We start from the raw sequence: 24139 nt of genomic DNA, 5'->3' as shown, positions 1-24139 counted from the left end.
CTTGCAGCCTACCCTGGCCTCCTGTCTTACTCTATGGCATTCCAGGACTGCTTACCTGCCTTGCTTTGGGCCCTTCCAGGCTTTCTTGCCTTGCTCTGCAGCCTTTCAGGTCCACCTACCATGTTCAGTGCCCTCTCGAGCTTTCTTGTCCACAGCATCTCTCCACTTTGACAGCAGATGGTGGAGGTGGGGGGAGAGGAACTGGATTCAGACGACAACCAACACAAGTCCTGACTTTTACAGTTTGGGGTACTGATATGCAGACAAAGGAAAAAGCATAGGACAGCTTCTACGGCCAAGTCCATAAGCAAAGCATAAGTAGCACTGTCTGAATTTTCAAGAAGGCTCATCACCCAGTAAAAATGTTGCTAGCAGTACATTTTTTATGAGTTATCATAAGGCTTGGGGAAAACTGCACGGAGAGGCAGTTGCTACTCTTAAGAGAAACATGGGGGTAACCTGCACAGCGTAGCAGATACGATCATAAGAAGCTTGCTGGGAAGACTGGATGGACTATTTCATCCTTTTCTGTCGCCATAACTATGTTACTATATATAAGTTAGTCCTGTACTGCTTCAGGCCTAGTCATGCCCTGCCCAAGCCAATCCCTTGTTTGCGATCCCAGCCCTTGTCTCTGGTCCAAACCTATCCTTTATTCTAGCTTTATTTCCAGCTCCCAACATGCACCATGTTCCAGCACCAGCCATGCTCCTGGATAAGTCCTGCCGGCCACCAGAACCCAAGGACTCAACCTGCAGGGGAGGTGAATGGTATAGGCAGAAGACCAGGTCCTGCCCTGCCTTCGACTCTGACCCTACTCCTGCTGGGAGAAATTTATTGGTCAATGATGAAAGATAAAAGCGCTATAGCTAAGCGGATTTAATTGCTTTAAAACAATTTTAAATTTCTATAAAGAATGGGCACAAGGATTTTTACTGCCTGACCAATCATTTAAAAAAAAAAAAAAAAAAAAAAAAAAAAAGGCAATGTCTGGCTAGTAGTGCCCATTATGGTCATTTAAAGCAGTATTGAATGACACAGAGGATTGTTTAATTTTTATTACCAAGTGTTGTGTAACCTCTATAATTGACACAGTTGACTATATCTTGTGTGTTATTAAAAACATTTTGCATTTTTTTTTATAAAGATAATAAAAGAGAAGATTTGTAGTGAGAAGAATCTGCTCCAAAGGGAGAAAATACACTAATTCATGTTATTGTTTTTGCAAAAATCTAATGTACCTTGAAATTTGAGATTGCACAGGTCTGTTTTACTTGATTTACCACTATCTGGCACAAAATTATGTTTTTCATGGTGTTAACTTTATTTATTTAAAACTTTTCTATACCGACATTCAAGGAAATATCAAATCAGTTTACATAGAACTGGGGAAACCATTAACTAAAGAAATGCCAAGTTACGTATAACGTAAGGGAGCTGAACTGGGAGAAAGGGCTAGAGTAGAAGAGTCAGGTACCAGGAAAGAATTGGTAACAAAGGTTTACAATTGTATAAGAAATATAACTGGTGCTATAGTGAGAAAAATGATATCACAGGGCACTTTGGGGCCCTCCCTAAGGGAAAGTTCATTTTAAAAGAGATGCATTTACATCCCTCATAGCAGCTTTTCCTTACACTGCAAGCCTGAACTAAGGGTTTGCTTCTGCAGGTTAGATAGGCTCTGAGTGCACTGGCATTTCACAAACATGAAAGAAGTATCTTTGGTAGGCTGCAAATGCAACTAATAAGACAACAGCCACCTAATTGCAAATAGGAACAAATCAGCTGCATATTAATTTATAGTTTCAAATAAAGCAAGCAACACTCATTTTTAAAAAGTACATGGATTCTACATTCAAATATTGGAAATCTTCTCAAACAATATGTAGTTGGGGCACAGATGTTTCAATAAAACACTTACCTATGTAATTTGTGAAATTTAGAGTACAGACTAAATTTTATGAAATACTTATGAATTATCCCAGCCCAATTTACACAACTCAATTACATGGAGATGCCCTCAGATTCTATATTAGAAAAGCACACCAGATACTCTTAGCACATATAAACACTGAAACAGAACAACAAACAAATAAAATTGTTCAAATACTTACTGGTCGCCCATGAAGACTTTCGTAATAAAGAAGAGACTTTTGGAGGGATGTTTTCTCTTCTGCTAAATTATCTTTTGTCATTTTCTACAAAAGAAAAATGAAAGTTTAAAATTATCTGTTCTCGCAAAATCTAGATTGTGCAGTTGGTAGAAGCATCAAGATGCATGCAATTCAGTAGTCTAAATTATCAAGTATTGTCCTAGTTCCACAGGATGCCTGAAGTATAAAATATGTCTATGTATAATGGAGAAAGCAAAGCTGCTTACCCATAACAAGCGTTCTCCATGGACAACAGAAGAAATCAGCCACAAGTGGGTGACATCACCAACGGCCCCCGATGTGGAAAAATTCTGTCTAGTTCAGAAAGGCTTTCTAAGCATGCATATTAAGTTCCTGTGCTGCTGCTGCCGCCGCCTCACGTAGCTCTTTGTCCCTTTGCTAGCTGAGCTTCAATTTAGGGAAGGGATTGTGTGGCTGATTTATTCCGCTGTTCACGGAAAACACCTATTAAGATAAGCAACTTCACTTTTTCATTGGACAAGCAGCCATACACGTGGGGACTCCCCTGCTATAGCAAGCCATGAAAATGAGGATGGAGAGAAATTGAAGCACTTTTTTTTTTTTTTTTTTTTAAGAACTGCTTGATCGGTTTTGGTTTCAGACCTCATCATAGTACAGAAATATTTATTTATTTTTTATTTTTTCTATACCGACATTCCTGTAAAATATACAAATCATATCGGTTTACAATGTAACCAACATTCGCTCAGGGGTGGTACAAGGAACAGTGGTGCCCAATTAACAGTAAAAAAAAAAGTCAAAACTCATCTTAACATATCATAAAATAAAATCCTTACTCATAAAATAAAATCCATATCAAAATAAAATCCATAAAATATTACTCTTATACTAGTACTGATATAATCCATCACAGATTTGGCTCTGGAACTTCTTACATCCTTATTTTTTTGGATCTCACTGCTGCTTTTGTCACCATTAACCATGATTTACTTCTCTCTCGCCTTGCCAATATTGGCTTGGCTGGAACAGTATACTCCTGGTTTAAATCATACCGCTATAGCCACTCTCAACAAATACATCTGCACTTTGCCATTTCACTATAGTTTCCCATTAATACCGGTGTCCCCCAAGGCTCAGCATTACCTGCGGCCTTATTTAACATTTACATTGCCCCCCCCCCATCTGTTCCCTTTCTCTCTACCTTAGGTCTTTCATACCACCTTTAAGCTGACATTCAATTTTTCTTCCTGTTGAACACAATTGGAAATCCACTGCTCAATTCATAAATCTTTGTCTATCTTCCATCAATGCAAGGTTATCCACAAAAAACTGTCAAAAACTGAGATCATGGTACTGGGCAATTCCGCCCCTTCAAACGTGCCACCTACATTCTTCTTCTGCAATACTACTCAAAGTGTCACACACTGCTTGGGGTCATCTTTGACCCAAGATTAAACATGAAATCTCATATCAAATCTGTACTTCAAACATCCTATTGCAAAGCTCCGACTGCTCCAACATAAACATCTCCTCGAACCATATGACTTTTGGACCATTCTTCAAGCTTTAGTACTAACTGTAATTCTCTATAGGTCGGTCTCTCTCAGAATATCATGAGACCACTTCAACTTATCCAAAACTCTGTAGCTCAGATGCTCACTAAACACTAAACCTCAGGACCACATTAGTCCAGTATTGTACTCATCATACTGGTTGCCAAGCCAAAGACAAACATAAAATACACTCCATTATTCACAACTTAATACACAATATTACTAGCTCTTGGTTACTTTCAACCCTACACTTTCATGTACCCTCCCAAAATTTAAGGTCATCAAGGCAATGCTTACTTGAAATACCATCTCCAAGACTTACTAGATTGGCAGTTACACGAGACCGAGCCTTCTTGACTGCAGTTCCCACTATCTGGAATTTTATCCCTCCATCCATTAGACTAATACCCAGTGCCAAAAATGTTAAGCCTTAAAAAACTTGCTTATTCAGTCAGGCATATCCAGATGCCAGCAATGTATAACATCCTTCAAAGCCAGTAAATTTATGCTTTTTTGTCCAGTTCAGCGTGACTGATTTTATAATATGCAATTTGCAGCATTTAGCTTGTTTTGATGACTTTGTTTTTCTTTTATGAATATGTTTTTCTTTTACTGTGAATTTGTTTTTACTGTAATCCATCCTGAACATGGGAGGGCATGGGTAACAAGTTCTTTTAAATAAAATAAAAATCAAAGCTACTATCATTACAAGAATCCTGATCCGAGCAGTAATGTTTTATGAAAATATGTCTAGAAGTCCAAACAACAGCTTTTCAAATGTCCTGAATTTATTTATACACATATTCTGCTACCTCTAAGCCAGTGAAGGCAAACTCCAGTCCTTAAGAGCCACAAACAGGCCAGGTTTTCAGGATATCCACAATGAATATGCATGAGAAAGATTTGTACACAGTGCCTGCATTGTATGCAAATCTATCATGCATATTCATTGTGGATTATCCTGAAAACCTGGCCTATTTGTGGCACTCAAGGAATGGAGTTCTCCATCCCAGCTCTAAGCAATTGTCCAGAGTGGATCACAAGCAAACATTCATAATCGTAAATTAAACAGTACATATGTAATAAAATTATAAGATAACAAAATTAACAAAAACAGATGCACAATCATATCTTCTACTAAAATGCTTGAGCAAAATAAAATGCTTTAATCCTCTTTCTAAAATCTTTAAAATCAGGTTCACTCCTTAAAACTGCTGGTATCATATTCCACAACATTGGCCCTGAGTGGTGGCCTACGCAACTAGGCTATGGAGGTTACAGTGGCCCTGCTCTGATGGGCAACAGTCCTTTGTGGAAGTTGGATCCTGCTTTTGAGTAGCAAAATGAAATGCATTTGGACAGGCAGGATGAGAGAGACTGCTTCTTTTTAGGCTCATGCAGCTTATTTGCATCATCTAGGACTTTCCAAAACTCCTAGCCCTATCCAGATAGAACAGCATAGTTCTTTTGCTGTCTAAAGTGTGAAGGGATTGTTTGGCTAATGAAAAATGAAGTTTTGAAAAAAATATTGGCAAACATAGTTTCAGTGAAATTGCGAGATGACCTTCGGCAAAAATGTAGGGCAAATTCTCAAAAACAATGTTATTGTGAAAGCCTTGCATGTAGGGTGGATACACCAGTAGAGTCTGGAGCTTGCTTTCTCTACGTGTTGCAGTTAGGATTGTAAGTCACTGGTCACTAATGGCTCAAAAGGTGTCATCAGTTTGGACAAAATAATATTAAGGACCCACTGAGATGGTGGAATTTTGATGAAGATTTCAAATGAAATAATAATTTGATAAAACTAGATATGAGATGTTGACAAATTGGTATACTTTCTAAATGATGACATGCTGCAATAGTGGTCAAGAGAATTTCGAGTCTAATTTCAGGCCAGAATTGGAAAGATGTAGAAGATACTGAAGTAATGTGGAAGTTAAGCATGTAAAAGTGTCTTCCTTGATGAGGGAACATCATATAGAGAATTTCTTCTACTTGAAATTATTAGAGCACCTTGTGTTTGAACTGAATTATTTATTTATTTATTTATTTAAAACATTTCTATACCGGCCTTCATGAATGGGATTCATATCAGGCCGGTTTACATGGAACAGGGGAAAACCAAAAGTAAAATAAAACCAGAGTAAACATAAATAAGAAAGGTCGAAAAATCAAAGTTACAATAAACAGGGGTATTGAACTTGGGAGCTAGTGTAGCTAGGAATAAGTGAAGTAGGAGTAAGAGCGATAGAGATTAACTAGGTAATTATCATATAATATGTTATGAAATTAATAGACATTAAGTTCCTTGATCTGGGTATGACGAGTTAATTTGTGTTAGGGGAAGGCTTGGAGGAAAAGCCACGTCTTAAGTTTCCTTCGGAAGGTGTGGAGGCATGGTTCCAGTCTTAGATCAGTCGGTAGTTTGTTCCAGAGGACTGGTCCTGCTGTAGAGAAGGAACGTTCTTTGGTGGTTGTTAGCCGGGTGGATTTGGTAGGTGGGACTTGCAGCATTCCTTTATATGCCTCTCTGATGGGCCTGTCTGAGGCATGGAGTTTGAGTGGGGTCTGTAGGTCTAGGGTGAGTTGTTTGTGAATGGTTTTGTGTATTATGGTGAGTGCTTTTAGGAGATCTAGAAAAATTGGATAGCAGCTAGATGGCGCTTCTGCCAATCAAACCAGATATGCAGAAGACAAAAGGAGCAATGAGAATCATTCTGCCTATAACTTGTTTTTGAGATCAGGGGAATTGGTAGAAAAGCATACATTAGGAACTTCTCACTGAATTAGGAACGTGTTTGATGCAAGCGCATCAGGTGATGGTCTCTTGGAGCAATAAAGAGTTAGTGTGTGATTACATGTGGACACCAATAGGTCCACAACTGGCATTCCCCAATTGAGAAAAAGATTCTACACCACCACAGGATAAAGACACCATTCGTGAAGTTGAAGTGATTACTAAAACATGGTCTTTGCCTGGGAAATAAACAGCAGAAAAAAGCATGTTCTTCAAGACTGCCCAATTCCATATTCTGACAGCTTCTTTGCAGAGTCTTGCAGAAACTGTGCTCCTTTGTCTATTTATGTAAAGAAAAGTTGCTTACCTGTAACAGGTGTTCTCCGTGGCCAGCAAAACAGCCACACAAGCTGGGCAACATCTGACAGCACCAAGTTGGAACTCAATCTTTCTTAGCCCATAAGTTTCTTTGAGTTCCCAAGTCAATGCCACTGCATGCCTCTCCCTCAATCTATTCTCTAGCCTGTTCTCAACTTCCCAGGGAGGAAAGAGAGATTATGTAGCTATTTATTCTTCTGTTCAAAGAGAACACCTGTTTCAGTTAAGCAACTTTGCTTTCTCCTTGGACAAGCATTAACAAATAAGTCACACAAGACAGGACTCCCCAGCTAAGGGTGGTCTTTTTTTTCTTTGCAACCCATAGATACTGAGCAGCTACTCATTTCAGAATGTTACTGAGCACACACTGTCCAAGACTCTTCCTCCAAACAATAGTGCTGAGCCAAGGAGTGTATCAATGACCACCTTGCTGCTTTGCAGTTGTCCACATCGAAGAGTTGAGATGGGCTATGGTCATAGCTCTTAGTTGATGGGCCTTTATCTGGTTCAGCATATAGTAATTCTGTATTTCATAACAATGATATAAACATTAGGAAAGCCACCTAGACAATGTCTGATTTGTTACACAGTTCCCTTTCTTACTTTTGTCAAAAGTTGAATTGTCTTAACTAAGCAATTTAGTTCTAAGTAGAATAGTATCCTACTGTCCACTGTATGAAAAGCCTGTTTCTCTGGTGATAGATGTGGCTTTGGGGAAAAATGTTGGTAATGCTATTGTTGGGTTTAGATGAAATTGAGACATTTCTGGTAGGAACTTTGCATGTTCAGAAGGTAAGTTACTAGAGTTTGTAGCTCACTTACTCCTCCAGACTGATGTTATGGTTATCAGGAAGAGTGTGTTTGCCATATGGCAGATTCATTAACTGCTTTAACACTGTTTTGAGATCCCATTGTGGTGGTGGCATCTTAATTGGGGGCTTTTAATTGTAAGGACCTTTAATAAACTTAGAAATTATTGGATGATGGGAAATTGGTTGGTTGCCTCCATATTGGTGATAAGCTGCAATGGTACTCAGATGTACTCTTATTGAGTTTGACTTTAAACCAGTTTTTATAAGATTAAGTGATTTACCAATACTGGGATGGAACAGGAGAATGGGGTCTGAACTCTGTGCTCAACACCAGTGACTAAATCTTGTCCATTTATATTTACAGGATTCTCTTGTGGTTGGTTTCCTTGCTGTTAGCAGTATTTCATTTACTTCTTTGGGCAGCTGAAGTTTTAATTAGCTTTATTCTGTTACTGCTAGAGATTGGAGTTTGGAATGGAGAACTGTTCTTCCATACTGAGAGAGGAGGTGTAGTATTAAGGGTTATCTGATAACTCCATCTATTGCAAGTCTGTGCTGCCACAGGAACCGATTTTGGTGTGGCCACAATGGGGCTATTAATTTGAGAATTATCTTTGTTATTAAGGGAATTGGAGGGAATACATACAATAGGCCTTTGCTCCATGGTATCATAAAGGAATCCATCCCCACTATTGGTCAGTTGGTCTCTTGGAACAATACTGTTGCAGTTTGTCTGAATGGATCCCGGGACCCCGCTGGACCACCAGGGCTTTTAGTAAGTCTTTGGGGGGGGGGGGGGAGGATCAGGATGGTGTGAGAGGGTTGTATTTAAGTAAATTTGAAGTTGGGGTGGGGGTTGGCGAAAATTGCAGAGAAAAAAAACCGACCCGTTGAAAAACAACGTTTTCCACGGGTCACTTGACCCGAAGCCCGACCCGCCAGATAAAAACTAAGCACATCTCTATGACTTAGCAACTTGTTTGTCCTCTAGTCTGTACTTTTTCAAAAAGTAAACAACCAATTTGCATTTACTCTTTCCACACAATTCATTTTATAGACCTATCATATCTCTCCTCAGCCATCTCTTCTCCAAGCTGAAGACTCTAATTTTTAAAGAGTATCCAGTTTCTGGTAAGCACTATCTTTAAATCTTCAGCTATGTTTACCTTCATTTCTTCTGGAAGGCCTCTTTCTGCTCGTTTTTCTTTCAGTTTTTTCAATATGAGTTCAAGTGTATCTTCCTGAGTAGGTTTCTTCTCAACTATGGGTTCCTCATTAGCCTCTTCATTATTATGGTCAAGCGATGAGCCAAAGCTTTTTGGAAGTGTGTTACTTCGTGGACGCGTTTGAGGTACAAATTCTCCATCTGAGCTTTTGTGCTTTGAATCTAAATTGTAGAAAAATTCATATATAAAAAAATATTAAAGACAGCTTAGAATTTTCCTTATACCTTAGGCTTTTATATAAAAGGAAACAAAAATCAGCTACTGGACAAAAAACCCTACACAGCTACAAAATCAAATTTTTAAATCCAAACCAAAAACACTCTGAAGAGACTTTTTAAAATGTTTAAACATTTTGCAATAATGTGGTATTTAAGAAGAGAACTTCTGTTATATTGGTTTGACTTGTTTGCTGCTGTTGGCGGCCAAGGGACTAACAACTGAAGAGAGAAAAAAAATGCATCCTTTAAAGGGCTTCTCCATTTTTATTAGATGTAAGGTATAGTGTATGATGCACTGTTCAGTGCATCTGACTTGTTGAAAATTGGTTTTACATGCATTCCAAAAATGGTTTCTAAACCTGATTAAAACAAAGAAAATGCAGGTTATATTAATTTTGTGAAATACATTTTTCTGCTCCATAACAAAAAAATTGTTAGCAATTCTTACCTTTAATTTGTTTTCGCAATTTGGTAAGATCGGTCATCCACTTTAAAACCTTTGGATTGGCTGCAATATCACTGTAGGCGGGCTGCAAAAGTTTTTAAAAGAAACATGTAAGTACCCTACAATGACTAATGCTTAGTAATCCATTTTTTCTGTAAAACAGGCAACTTAAGACCTAGCTGACTCTGTACTATTTAAACTCAGTGTAACCACATTATTTCTTCCCTAACTTGATATAGACAAGATAATTCTTGAAAGCTAGTTACAGACCTATTAAGTTAATCCAGTAAACAGATGTCATCTGTTTGTTGATACTTAATGCTACATATTCAAGTGGACTAACACAGCAACCACAATTCTTCCACAACACATACAAAACTTGTATGATTTATTCAAATTTTAAAAGTTTAATAACAGCTCAAAATCCAAGAAATACAAAAAAGGCTAAAGCAGAGGAATTTTAAACTATATTTGAACACTATGGTTAATGGGCTAACCTTGTGGTTTAGCCATAGGACTGAGCAGTGCAGTGCTGGAGACTGTCTACCAGGACTCAGGCATTTTGCAGAGTTGAGCAGTCTGTATTTCAGGCGGAAAGCAAAACCATTATTATTACAGGAAACAATCACTGCTGGCAAAAGAACAGCATTGAAGGGTTCAGTCTTGAAGACTAACCCTCCAGCCCTTGGCACTGTGAGGGAGCAAAGTCATGTGGGGAGGAGATTTAAAAAGGATGGTTAAAGGGGGAAATATATATCTCTGTATCGAAAGTGTTATTATGATTAACCTACTTTAGAGTTGTTTTCTCTTTCAAACTGTTCTTCACATTGTCTAATTTTCTTCTGTAACTTCTTTGCTAGCTGATGTGGCGTCTTGTCATACTTTTTATCATCATTTGCGCTAAAAGATGCTCTGTGAGTTCTTAATGAAAAATGTTTAAAAAGTTATTTCTAGTATTCATTTTCCATAGAAACCAACAGCTGTATGCCAAGCATGTGTACTAAACTTCTGGGACACGATATACTTGGGGATATGATAGAGGTCTATCAAATCATGAATGCGTAACAAAAAAAATTTATTTCAGAACATTTGTATTTATTTTTGTACAAATTTTTATAATTTTGTAGTTTACAAAAAATAACCAAATTGCTTTAATTTTGAAAGGCGATCTCTCAAACATAATAAACTAAACTATGTACCCAGACCACCTTCCTGTTGCTCATTCCCAGATATAGGAGGTTGTGATTCCTGTACCTGTCCTTCAGAAACTTTTCCAAACATTTGATCACAGCCTCCAACAAATTGCACAGCTTAATAGCGTACTGATTGAAAAAAAAAAATACTTAAATGTTTTAAATCTGCTACCGGTCAGTTTCATGGCATGTCCCCTAGTCTAGTGCTATTTGAAAGGGTAAATAATTTGTTTCCTGTTACGCATTCCAATCCATTCATGAATCAAATCCAAAACAATCGAGCCTGGTAAGAAAATGTCAAACACCTTGTTTCTTCCAATTTAATATGAAAGGGTACTGCCATGCTAAAATGAGCGAAAGATTCTAGCAGCAGAATAGTGTCCATGCAGATCTGAAAGATAGGTGGGCGATACCTGCACAATAATTTAAAGATCAAGCATAATTTAAATTTAATGGAAGATTGAACTGGAAGCTAATGAAGCTGCTCTAATGCAGTAGATACATGATCAAATTTGTGAAGGTTACATATCACCCATGCTGCAGTAATCTGAACGAATTGTAGACATTTTTAAAACTAGCTGGCAAGTCTAGGTAAACAAGATTATAATAGTCAAGAAAATGTGAGAAAACTAAAAAATTCACTAGTGTCTGAAGATCACACTTCAAGAAAGTCACTGATAATGTATAGGAAATAAAAACTTTTACCACAGACACTTATGTCATTGTTAACTATGAAGCAATAGAAATACCTAAAAGTGTCACATGCTCATTTAATGGGATTATAACCCTATGCATCTTTAGAGGAAGGAACTGTTCCGACAGCTAATCCAAAGACATTTTTCCCATAAGCAATCACCTGTATAATCATCCACATATAAAAATGTACTAGAACCTAAATTTTCAATTAAAACAACCAGAGGAGCAGGAAACAAATTAAGAAGTAATGGGTCAAGCATAGACTCGTGGAACACCATATGATAAAGGCCTAATTTTTTAAATAGTTGTGCCCAAATCAACTTGAAGAGACTTGTCAGATAAGAAACAATACACGCAAACAGTATCAGAAAAACCTACTTGAAACAGCCTCTTTAAAAACAGTTTGTGATCCACCAGATCAAAAGCTACACTCATATCTATACAGACAACCAGACCATCATAGTACTCATGTGCACTGACTAATTTCACATGACTGCTGTAAAGGTTATCTCCATGCTATAACCTGCCTGGGGTAAAGAGCATTAAACATTCCTAAGAAATTCTGAACCTGAGAATATACAAAACTATTCTAATACTTTCCCAATAAAAGGCAAGTTGGAAATAGGCCAATAAGATTTTTTTTTTTTTTAAGTAATGGTTGAATCCTTGCAGTTTTTAAAGAGGATGGAAGAAAACCCAAAGAGACTATTAACAATCAAGGTCAATTGATTAGTCAGTCCTAGATGAAGTTTTTGAAAATGTTGTTGGCATAGGGTCCAGTATAAATATTAGGATTGATGGACCACAGGTCTGATCCAGCATGTCACTTATGACAAGAACTCAGAAAAATAACTGAGGTTCGCATATAATCAGGGAGGAAACAGTTCTGAGCAACTGCTATGCCAAAAGGAAGAAAATAAATGATTGTTTTTACCTCTTAATGGTGTAAAGTACTAAGGAACAGAACTATACACTCTTCTGGAAATAATTCCTCATAGCCATCTTGAGTTTTTGTTTGTGTTAAATGGAAGTCCATGTCACGATTGGGCAAAACAGCTCAAGTACAGATTATTTTTCAACTGAAACTTGCATATCGTAGTCCAACTAGTGCATACCTAACAAAAGAAAGTGCTTTAGATGAGGAGTCATATGATTCAGGATCATGCAAGAAGCGCTGACTCTGACCAAAGTCCAAACAACGATGTGACAGTATGGGCTGGAGGTCCTCTTCCATTGGGCTATTCATTCTTCCAGCTTGCGGTGACAGCTGAGCTTCTCCAGATTCACAATCTTCCTGCCATGACTTAAAAGCAGGAAACGGCTCTACAAAATATAAACAGGAAATGACAACCACATGGGAATAGCACTAGACTAGCAAAAACCAAAATGGTAGTGAAAAATGCATAAATCCAACAGACTTGTACATGTATGTAACATTCATACAAAGTAAAAAGATGTGCTGATGTAGATTGTAGAAAAGTTCTTAACCCCGTCAGGTTGCACAAATCAAAAGACCAAAATACATAAAAATGGTCTTCATATTTAAGCTGGTATGTGTTTCCTTTTTGCAAATCAGAGCGTAGTACTTTTTCTAAATACTCGCTTGCTAAAAAGAATACAAACATTTTATTGGGCTCTTAACCAATTTATTTGGGAGTAGCAGCACCTATAGTTTAAAGTTACTGGCTATAATAACCAGTTGCCTGTTATCCAATAATTTTTCCCAGTGAACAGATAAAACAAGAGGATTATTTTTAGGGAGTGAATCCAAATAAGCAGATAACTTTTACTTAGCTTTATCCATTTTCCAAATGCGGCTTCACAGCACCTCTACCAAAGAAGGAACAGACTAATAGACTTCATTTTCAAAAGACATGCTGTACACTTTGGACAAAAATGTTCTGAAACTAAAAGTGCCTCAATCTCCTTTCATATAAGTCAAGCTCATGCTTACTGAAGACTGATTGCCCCTAGTAGCATAAATCTTTAATTACTTTTGATAGTACTAAAAAATGTTTGGTGACAAGTATCTTATGGCCAAGCTCACACCATGATGCCGAAGTAAACAAAAAATGCTTAGTGCATTATACCCATCCAACTCTCAAGTCAGACAGCTCAAATCATGGTTTATATGTATCTAAATGACCATACACATGCCAAGGAATGTTATGAAAATAAAAATTGTAATTTAACATTGCTTGAGTCTTTATTTCAATATAGCACAAAGCACTTCAAGTTTAAGTACCCCTTTCCACTAATGCAGGGCTGACTGTTGCATAATAAAAAAAACTTACCAAACTATCTGCATATGATTTTTAAAAAGATTAAGAGTCAAAAAATGCTCAAGGCAGCTTAGCCTGTTGTCAATCATAGCTGAATCAATCCAGGATTGTTATATCCTGCATTATCTATTCCCTCTAAACTCGCTTATCAGCACTAACAAGCAAGCAAGGGCACTGAAACTGCTGTCCAGGTCTTGCCATGCTTTTATCTGGTATGATAACCTTTTTACTAATCAATATACTGGGTATTTTCCTGCTCTATTAAATCCTACAGTTGGCAGGACTTGCAGCACCACTGTTTGAGATGTGTATTGACACTAGCAATTTCAAACAAAGTTGCACCATAGTACTTCCTTATCCAGTCTCATCCTCCTCGCTCAGTCTCCGTACTTCTGCAGCAGTCACAATTTAAAATACAAATCTCAGTAGTGTTCTTTAATACTATATTAGTCTATATAGTAAAAAAAAAAATCCCCCCCCCCCACCCAAAAAAAAAAAATTGCTCGTACAGGGAAGCAGCATACCCAAAACATTTACAGGAAGGCCAGTCTGCTATTGGAGTTTATAGAAAAGGAATTGATGGTAAGAAAACCTTTTTCTATTATACTCCCCAACAGTCATGACTTAGTTTCACAGCAGCCTGGAGAACTCCTCTCAAATGCCACATCATATGATGGCCATTTGCTCAGTTTGCAGTGTTTCATAAAAAAAATATAACTAAAACCTCATGTTATTGCTTTGTATATCTTTAAATACAAAGACTGCATTGAGTGTGATCAAAGTAAACTAGTGTATTGCATTTGTATTTTATTTATATTCTGCTTTTCAACACTTCAAAGCAGATTACATTCAGGTATGATAGGTATTTCCCTGTCCCAGAGGGCTTACAATCTGTTTGTACCTGAGGCAACAGAGGGTAAAGTCACTTGCTCAAGGTCACAAAGAGCGTTCTACAGAATTTATCACCCAGGACGTAAGATCTCTCTCAAGATGGAGGTCTCAGAAACTGATATATCCTTCTTACCAATGTCATACAAGAATTATTCATATTTTTTTGAGGAACTGTCTTTTCCAGGTAATACTTGAATGCCCTCTTAACATCCTGCCAATAACTAGGGGTTTACACAGGAAAAACATGTTTTGCTTTTCATAGGGGTTTTTTGGTTGCATTTTTTAATTTTATATTGCTTTGTTACATATGCATGTAATCAGTTTTACATGTATAAACAATCTGTGTGCATAAAAACAATGAAATAGAACAAATACACATCCCTTCCAATGGCATTCAACTCCTTAGGATTCTCGCACTTTGGACATAAGAGACAATTTCTTGGTTAATGTGAACAGGAAATAACCGTAGGAACAAAAAACTTGGAATGGTTCTTAACATCATGGAGGTCAAGGTAACAAGGGGCCAGAGCTTTCAATGTACTCATACTCTGATGGAGCAAGCTGCAACCAAAAATACTCTCAGTAATAAATGGAACAAAGTCAGCATGACTTTACCCAGGGCAAGTCTTGCCTCACAAATCTGCTTCACTTTTTTGAAGGAGTTAATAAACATGTGGATAAAGGTGAACTGGTAGATATAGTATACTTGGATTTTCAGAAGGTGTTTGACAAAGTTCCTCATGAGAGGCTTCTAGGAAAAGTAAAAAGTCATGGGATAGGTGGCGATGTCCTTTCGTGGATTGCAAACTGGCTAAAAGACAAGAAACAGAGAGTAGGATTAAATGGGCAATTTTCTCAGTGGAAAGGAGTGGACAGTGGAGTGCCTCAGGGATCTGTATTGGGACCCTTACTTTTCAATATATTTATAAATGATCTGGTAAGAAATACGACGAGTGAGATAATCAAATTTGCAGATGACACAAAATTGTTCAGAGTAATTAAATCACAAGCAGATTGTGATAAATTGCAGGAAGACCTTGTGAGACTGGAAAATTGGGCATCCAAATGGCAGATGAAATTTAATGTGGATAAGTGCAAGGTGATGCATATAGGGAAAAATAACCCATGCTATAATTACACAATGTTGGGTTCCATATTAGGTGCTACAACCCAAGAAAGAGATCTAGGCGTCATAGTGGATAACACATTGAAATTGGTTCAGTGTGCTGCGGCAGTCAAAAAAGCAAACAGAATGTTGGGAATTAGAAAGGGAATGGTGAATAAAACGGAAAATGTCATAATGCCTCTGTATCGCTCCATGGTGAGACTGCACCTTGAATACTGTGTACAATTCTGGTCGCCGCATCTCAAAAAAGATATAATTGCGATGGAGAAGGTACAGAGAAGGGCTACCAAAATGATAAGGGGAATGGAACAACTCCCCTATGAGGAAAGACTAAAGAGGTTAGGACTTTTCAGCTTGGAGAAGAGACGACTGAGGGGGGATATGATAGAGGTGTTTAAAATCATGAGAGGTCTAGAACGAGTAGATGTGAATCGGTTATTTACTCTTTCGGATAGTAGAAAGACTAGGGGGCACTCCATGAAGTTAGCATGGGGCACATTTAAAACTAATCGGAGAAAGTTCTTTTTTACTCAACGCACAATTAAACTCTGAAATTTGTTGCCAGAGGATGTGGTTAGTGCAGTTAGTATAGCTGTGCTTAAAGAAGGATTGGATAGGTTCTTGGAGGAGAAGTCCATTACCTGCTATTAAGTTCACTTAGAGAATGGCCACTGCCATTAGCAATGGTAATATGGAATAGACTTAGTTTTTGGGTACTTGCCAGGTTCTTATGGCCTGGATTGGCCACTGTTGGAAACAGGATGCTGGGCTTGATGGACCCTTGGTCTGACCCAGTATGGCATTTTCTTATGTTCAAACAAACTCCATAAGAATATTTAAAACAAAATTCAAACTTTAAAGTAGTGTGGCCTCAATACCTTGAGCCTTTGCAAATATAGGGGTAGATTTTAAAAAGGTTGCGCACGGGTGTACACGTGCGCACGCACATGTACACCCGATTTTATAACTTACGCGCGCAGGTGCGCAAGTTATAATATCAGGGGTCGGCGCACATAAGGGGGTGCACAATTGTGCACGCCGAGCCACGCTGCTTTTCCCCGTTCCCGCCCCTCTAACCTGACCTTCCCACCCCTTCCCCTAGCCTTTCCCTCCCTAGCACTACTCTACCCCCCCCCCCCCCCCAAAATCTTTGTTTTACTTTTTGCGCCAGCCAACTGCTGGCACGCGATCCCCGGCACAGTGACAAATATGGCCGCTGTGCCGGGAGCCTGACCCCACCCCCGTCCCTTTTTAAAATATCCCAGCGCGCGTAAATCCTCCACATTTACGCGCGTAATCTTTCTAAAATCCAGCCCATAGTGTTCTGAATATCAGTGTGAAGAGAAAAGAAATACCAAACAACCTTTGATATCAGAAATAGCAGTTACATGAACCTGCGATGTGTTAACATGCAGACCCAAGTCTAGACCCTGAACAAACAAAACCTCAAAACTAGGATAAAAGGATTGAGGCCCAGATGTACACCAAGTATCTCCTAAAAGCATAATAGGCTTTGCTGGCACTTTTGCTTGCTCCTAACAGATCCAACTCAGTTTACCAGGGTAGATCTTAAATACAAATGCATTTGTCTCAAGATCTAGGCCATATCACAAATTGTGATTGGGATAGAGAATGGGGTATTGTTTATAATGTCTAGAATATCTGGTAATCTGAGTTTCTTCCACTGTCAGACAGTTTCATTCAGAAAGGTGCAACCAGTATTCTCTCTGCTTTGCTGGCACTAAAGATAATACTGCCCACAGAGAAGAAATATACATATAATTTTTTCCATTATTGAGCAAATTCATTCATAGCTACTGCCCTGTTATCCAAGAAGAGACAAAAGAACCTTTGTGGCATGATGTCATGGAATAAACGACATCAGGACAATAACTGAAATGGCTTCATGAAGCACAAATGAGCCTGCACATCTATCTTGTGCTCCCTTTGGTCTGACCCAGTATGGCAAATCTTATATGTTCTCCCATTCTCCTGGAGTCGGAATTATTCTGGATGTGCAGGTTCAGCACGTCCTGCTACATGGATTACTCACAGAATGACTAGATTTTTGTTGTACTCACGTCAGCACTCTGAATGTCACCTGAATCATACTGGCACCCCTTACACGACCCTTTTTTTGTTTCAATACCTTTCCATTACCATGCTGCCAGATCTAATTTTCATGCATTCTGTTCTGAAGAAATGATAGGCCAAAAAGAAAGTCTTCAATTTCAAGACAGTCAGGTGTAAGGATTAGTCTTGTAAAGATCAAAGCAGAATGGCAGCACTCTAAGCCCTAAGGACTGAATCTGTCTAAATCTGACCTCCATTTTCAGGCTTTTTTTTAAACTGTAGGTCTGATTTAGAATCAGGCCAATTACATTTGAGCCAATACAGCAATGTTCTTATATGAAACATGGCCCATGGAACCATAGACAGCATGAGTCTCAGGATCCATAGGCAAAGACGGGCAGAAATCCCTTTCAGTATAAAGTAACCTAACTAGTCTCAAACTGAAAAAGAATCATACTTTTCAGATTGATACTGTGACAAGTCCAAAGAACACTTATACCAACTGAAAATCCAGCTTTGCTCTAGCAAAATAAATAAATAAATAAATCAATCAATCACCTTGTGTGCTTGCAATATTCTAGGTGAGTTTTGACTCAAATATGCTGTCCACTTAACAGAAGACAAATTAAGCCTTGCATCCTGACCTTGGCATTCAAAGTTACTGAAAGGAAATAAGGTACTTTTGAAAGTCATTCACCTTTGTGCTGGTTCACATCGTGCAGATGCACATGGCTTAGAAAGCCCCTGGTTTGATTACATGAATCAGATAATTAGTTAAGTATTTATTTTTCATATGAATCAGAAAATAAAGGAATCGCATCTTAAAATGCTGAATCCTCATGGGTCTGTTCAGAATGTAGAGGCTAGAATAGGCTGTGGAAGGGCAAGTAACAAATCTTTTAAATAAATAATTGGAATAAACTTGTGTGTATCTTTGTGTCAAAGGGATAGATACTATGATCCATATTCTCACAAGCTGATTCAGTCTGCTATAATACAGCAGCCTTGCCACTTTCCTGGGGAATTCTCATAGTCATAGAAAAATGCCTCAGCAGGCCTAAGAATTTCCTGAAGTAACCCTTCTGAATGATATCCAAGAACCAAACATCTACACTGGATTTTTTTTTACAGAAGATCTGCCACTTCCCTTCTACTCGCTAAAGCAGACAGCTCAGTGGATCAGGTGGTTCTCCCCTTTCTTTCAGACTACCACTCACAAAGGTCCCACAGTAGTTGGATCATGCAACCCTGTGGAAAACAATTCTGTCTTCCAGAAGTCTCTATTAGGGGAATTAAAGGGAGACTACCTTTATTAATATTTGTCCTGTGGCAGAATAAGTTTCCTTTCAGTCACCTCCATAACTAGTTTCTCAAGATGAGATCCAAACAGATTTTCACTTTCAAAAGAAATCTCAAGTAAGCGGTTCTTAAAAGAAGAATCTGAAAATCGATTTTTCAGTCAAGTCTCTCCTAGATGCTACTCCACAGGCCATAGTCTTGGGAGGGGAAATGGCAGGGGCAAACTACAACACAAATTCTGCTGCCATCTCTTACAGAAATTAAGGATGGGAATAGTTACTTTTACTTTCACGCAGTGACACGCTAAGGAGAGGAACAGACAACGGTCATCAATTTCTCCTTGTTTCGCTTGACATTTCAGCTTTCAACACTATTGACCATATTCTTCTCTTCTGGTTGCAAGAATGTGGGTTAGCAGGAAAAGTTCTAACTTGGTTTCGCTCATACCTTTCTGATCGCTCTCAACACATTAAATTTAACAATGAAACCTCTTCTGTCTCTGACATTAAAACTGGTGATCCTCAGGAATCGGCTCTTTCCTCCGCTCTGTTTAATATTTACCTAATGCCTATTTGTAAAATACTCTCTAACCTGTCTGATTGTTACAAAGTATATGCTGATGATATTCAGTTTATTTTGCACATTCGTTCCACTTGGAACTCTTGAACACCTTAACATATGCTTTTCTGCTGTTAAAGCCTGGTTAAATCACAATAAGCTCTCGATAAATATGTCTAAGAGTTCCTTGCTGTATTTACTCATTCTATTTTCACTGAAAAAAAAAATCACTCACTTGGACAATTCAAAATTTCAAATTAAGAATCAAGTCAAAAGAACCCACTCATTTAGACATCAAGTCCCTCAAGCAATCAGAAAAGGATTCTTTAAGCTATGTGTTCTCTCGGGTCTAAGGAAACTTCTACATGGTCTGGACATCTCCAAATAGCATTTGCCCCTGAAAGGGCAATTTACAGAGATGAGTTTCAGACCTCATGTTTGCTGCCCATTGTCTAAGTCAAAGATGTCTTGCTCCTACTGACAATGCCAAGATTTGAATGAAAGCCTTATTAAATTGTAAATACCATCTGCTATATATGCAGCAGCAGACTAGCTGTGACACATCCTCACTACTTTAAAGTTGCTGGATCCAGTGAAGTCAAGCTCGAGAAACAGTTTAAACAAATTGCAGTCTGAATTGCAGAACTATTAGTGGAGAAGACGTGGGTCCTTTAAAGAAACCCCTCCTTCCATGGGAATAGTTGTTGTTCTCGAAACTGGCGTTTCCCATTCTAACAAAATCATTTTCTCAATTTCTGGGTGTAAGGAAAAAGACATAGGTAACTTTCTTATGCCCTTGAGAATATCATCACAACTCTTGGTAGACACTTGTTCCTCAAGCCCCAAGGACTTATTTACTTGAGAAATTAAGGGTGATATCTCATCTTTGTGGAATAAGCGTATTTAGTGTCTCCTCACCTGCAAGAAATTTGCCTTCTGGAGAATCCTTACCAGGACTATCATGACTCAATGTACCAGCACTGAATTTTGCTCTCTTGGCCTGTTTAACTAAATGTAAAGGCTAAGAGTCCGACTGTACATGGTCATTCAGCTCTCCATCAGAAATGTTGAGATGTCACATTTTAAATGTAAATTGCATAAATTTAAAAAAAAAAAAAAGCTTTGATGACTGCATCGCTTTTTTTTCTGAGCTACACAGGCATCACTAGGTCTGGACATCTTGTCTCCTGGCTCTAAACTGTCAGCGTAATCATGCTGCTCCTCACAACAGCTCTGCTTGAATTCATAGTGGCGCCGCTGCCATTTCAGCGCTGGAGTTGGGAGTACTTGGATTTACTTGACTTTTTAGCACACTACTTCTTGCCACCTGAATGATGCTCTTTTTTTTTTTTTTGTCAGACTGGACTTTTGAAGGGAAGAAAGTCTCTGCTGCCAAGCAAACTGCACAAACCTCAGATCACTCTGATGCAGCTGCGCAATCCCCATAACCAGCACAGTACACAGGAAGCTTGGATATCTCATTTCCTGATGACATTTCTTTAAGAGTGAATCTTACCTTGAAAAATGCTTGTGGTTTGAGCTTTTCTTTCACACAAAGGAAGAATTCAAAGAGAGCACTCTTACTTTAACACAGCTAGAACTCAACTGTCATTGTCTTCTACCATATCCTCTGCCAGGAGGGGGTGGGAGTAAATTTAACGTAGGCTCGCTCCTTCAGCTTTCTAGAATTTGCAGTCTTTATCTAGCACCACCTTTTATATTTCTATCTTATAATATTGGTGTTGAGGCAGGGATCGGCTCAATTATTTCAGATTTACTGTTTCTTTATTTAAAAAAAGAAAAATTCCCAAAATAGAAAGCAGATTTCTAGTTAGGAACCTAACCCAAATTGTGAAGTCAAATTAGAAAATTTTTCTCTCCAAAATAGCTTTGAATGCCAGTGATGTCAAACAAAAATAATTAAACAAAAGGGCATTCTCCCTCTATCAGTAATGAGGAAATGGATGAATCCCAAGCGTTTTTGGACAGGTGTAGCAGAAAGTCAAGAAAACACAAGGTGCGCTTCCTTAGCTGCCAGGAAGAACCAACACTCAAACAGTACTGCTGCCAAGCCTCAGAAGCTGACACACGGTGGCTGCTGCTATGGATCTTCTGAATCAGAGATCAATAAAAGATGGGTAGGAAGGACTCCTGAAGGAAGAAAAGAGGAAGACAAAGTGCTGTGATGCAACTTTCAGTTTGAAGCTGCCGTTCTCAATTACTAGTACTCAGGGAGTTTATCACAGGCCACAACGCCAGGAAATAAGTAAAATAGAAAGCTGATTTTATAAGTTAGTTTTGCGCAGTTCCTGTATAAATGTATAACTGCTATATTCACACAGAGATGCATTTCAACATGAAGTGTCCCTTTACAGAAGACCTCAAAATTAAGATATGCATCTGCCTGTCACGGAAGATACTTAACATTTGAAAACCAAGTTAAAAATGTGCAATCTGACGACTGGCTCATCACAAGTGCCAACTTGAACCTTTTACCTGCTTCCCTCAAAGTAAAAAATAAAGAGGAAAATGCTAAATGTTTTTTGGAAAAATAAAAATGTTCAAGTCAGAAAACTAAAGACTCAGCTGCAAAATTAAGGAAAAAAACCCTATATATTCATAGAGCACCATTTATAATTGACAGTTTTCAAGATAATGGGAGAGCAGGTGAAGGGCTAGTCAAAAAAAAAAAAAATTAAAGTCTCACAGATCACAAAAGGAACATTTAATTAAAAATAAAAAAAAAGTCCGATTAGTTACTGAATGTAGATGTGTGGCAAACCATACTTACCTTCCCCATCTCTCTGCAGATGCATTGTTTTGAAATCAATAAGGGGAATAGTGATAGAGCATGACGCTAATAAAATGGAAAAAAAATGGCAGAAATACTGTGAACACACAGCAGTCGGAACAAACCATACATATAACAGGAAGAAGGAACATATTCCCAATGACGACAAACACCGTTATTAAAACACTTTTGAAAACCTCTGACAAAGGAGTGAAATTAAATGCACTTAACATTTAAGCAACATTAAAGAAAAGTAACACAAAACCTTGCTTTTTCCTCTGCAATGGTTAGCTTAAAACAGTTGCACACAATTTTCTTTGACAATTGCTTCTCTTGTGCCTATGGTCACTGATGCTTGCCTTCAGGTTCCAGGATAAAGCGGCTACAGCCAAAGACTGAAGCAAAAGCCAAACATATTAAAACAGACTTGGAAACATCTTCCTTTTTCTATACTCTATAATGCAAAGATTTACATAGTTCAGATTTTTATAAAATGGATCAGAGATTTAGTACCACCAAAATATGGGGTTTGTAATGTGACCACAGCATGATTTCTGAGTCGATTCTGTTCTCACATAATTTATAATTTTAAATTGCACAGTTGCAATGAATACACTGGTCTAGAAGTCTAATAATTCTTTCCATCATCCTCTTCAGAGGAACATAGGAACACTGAAGCAGCAGTAATTAGTACTAACCCTGTAGCAGGAAACACCAAGTCAAAATATTACGTGAAATAAATGATGGTAAATTCTTTAGAAAAAAGGATTACAAATTTACACCAAATATTATACAGATAGCTCTGATCTTCACAACCTACCAGTGTGTGCCTGATAATCAAGTGCTGCTATATGATGAAAAATCTCTTTCCAACATGACCATAGGCCAAATTTACCAAAAGCAATGCCATCAACAATATTCTTTGAAATTCACAGTAACCATTTTAACCCTTTTGATTTGGTACAGCACATTTTGTGGCACGATATGAAGTTATCTGGCACTACATGCACCAAAATTATAGATGGGCTACAGATCTATGGATCGTAATCTACACTACGTGCCTAGAACAGATTTTACTTTTAAAAATATCTATGGCAAAAGTAGGCAGATCTCAAAGCAAAAAGCAAAAGACAGATGATTATAAATGTTACGTTATTGAGTTGCACTTAATTTTAAATAGGAAATGATTAAAATTACCTTCCCAGCTTTCATCATCAGAAATGCTTTTCAACTCTAGATTTGGAATTTGGATGCACACAGTGCCTTCATCAGAACTAATATTTCCAGTTTCCAGCACTTCTGCTTCAGAATTAGCATTAAGATCACAAATCTTGCCATCAGTCTCCTAAATGTAAACAATTTTTATTACAAAATGTTGCACAAAAATGAAATTAGCTTTAACTATCAGTGTTACATACAACTAAATAATGTGTACCGAAAACATTAAGACAAGTGCACTTTTTTTTTTAATAGGAATATTGTATCATGTGTTCACATACATTCACAAACTAACATCACACCACTGCTTATGCTTCCAATCCCCATAAAGATAAAATTTAAAACCCGTGCTCAGGTGCACATATGCGTGCACTTGCTAGTGAGTGCATATGGATCCGATTTTATAACATGTGCGCACATAAGCTTATAAGCACGTGTGATTTTATATTGACGCGTGCATCTGCGCATATATGGCAACTCGTGCACATACATGGGGAGGATTTTAGTA

The 24139-nt window shown here is 38.0% G+C and overlaps 1 protein-coding gene across 5 annotated transcripts in view; it reads right to left on the bottom strand.

Moving 5' to 3' along the window:
* Positions 1 to 24139, bottom strand: part of FAM13B (family with sequence similarity 13 member B) — a 119891-nt gene that overhangs the window by 23218 nt on the left and 72534 nt on the right. For 3 of the 5 annotated variants that reach the window (XM_029584018.1, XM_029584019.1, XM_029584020.1), the window contains exons 14-20: positions 23611 to 23758; positions 22414 to 22479; positions 12509 to 12716; positions 10296 to 10425; positions 9508 to 9589; positions 8782 to 9002; positions 2115 to 2198 (exon numbers count right to left, since the gene is read on the bottom strand). In XM_029584018.1, the coding sequence (XP_029439878.1) occupies positions 2115 to 2198; positions 8782 to 9002; positions 9508 to 9589; positions 10296 to 10425; positions 12509 to 12716; positions 22414 to 22479; positions 23611 to 23758 (939 nt within the window). The remainder of the gene's footprint in view (positions 1 to 2114; positions 2199 to 8781; positions 9003 to 9507; positions 9590 to 10295; positions 10426 to 12508; positions 12717 to 22413; positions 22480 to 23610; positions 23759 to 24139) is intronic. The other 2 variants (XM_029584021.1, XM_029584022.1) reach the window with 1 other exon arrangement.

This window comes from Rhinatrema bivittatum, chromosome 18 (genome assembly GCF_901001135.1).
Source record: "Rhinatrema bivittatum chromosome 18, aRhiBiv1.1, whole genome shotgun sequence".
Taxonomy (NCBI): Eukaryota; Metazoa; Chordata; class Amphibia; order Gymnophiona; family Rhinatrematidae; genus Rhinatrema; species Rhinatrema bivittatum.
Note: the sequence above shows the minus strand (reverse complement) of the source record. Positions and strands in the feature narration are given on the sequence as shown.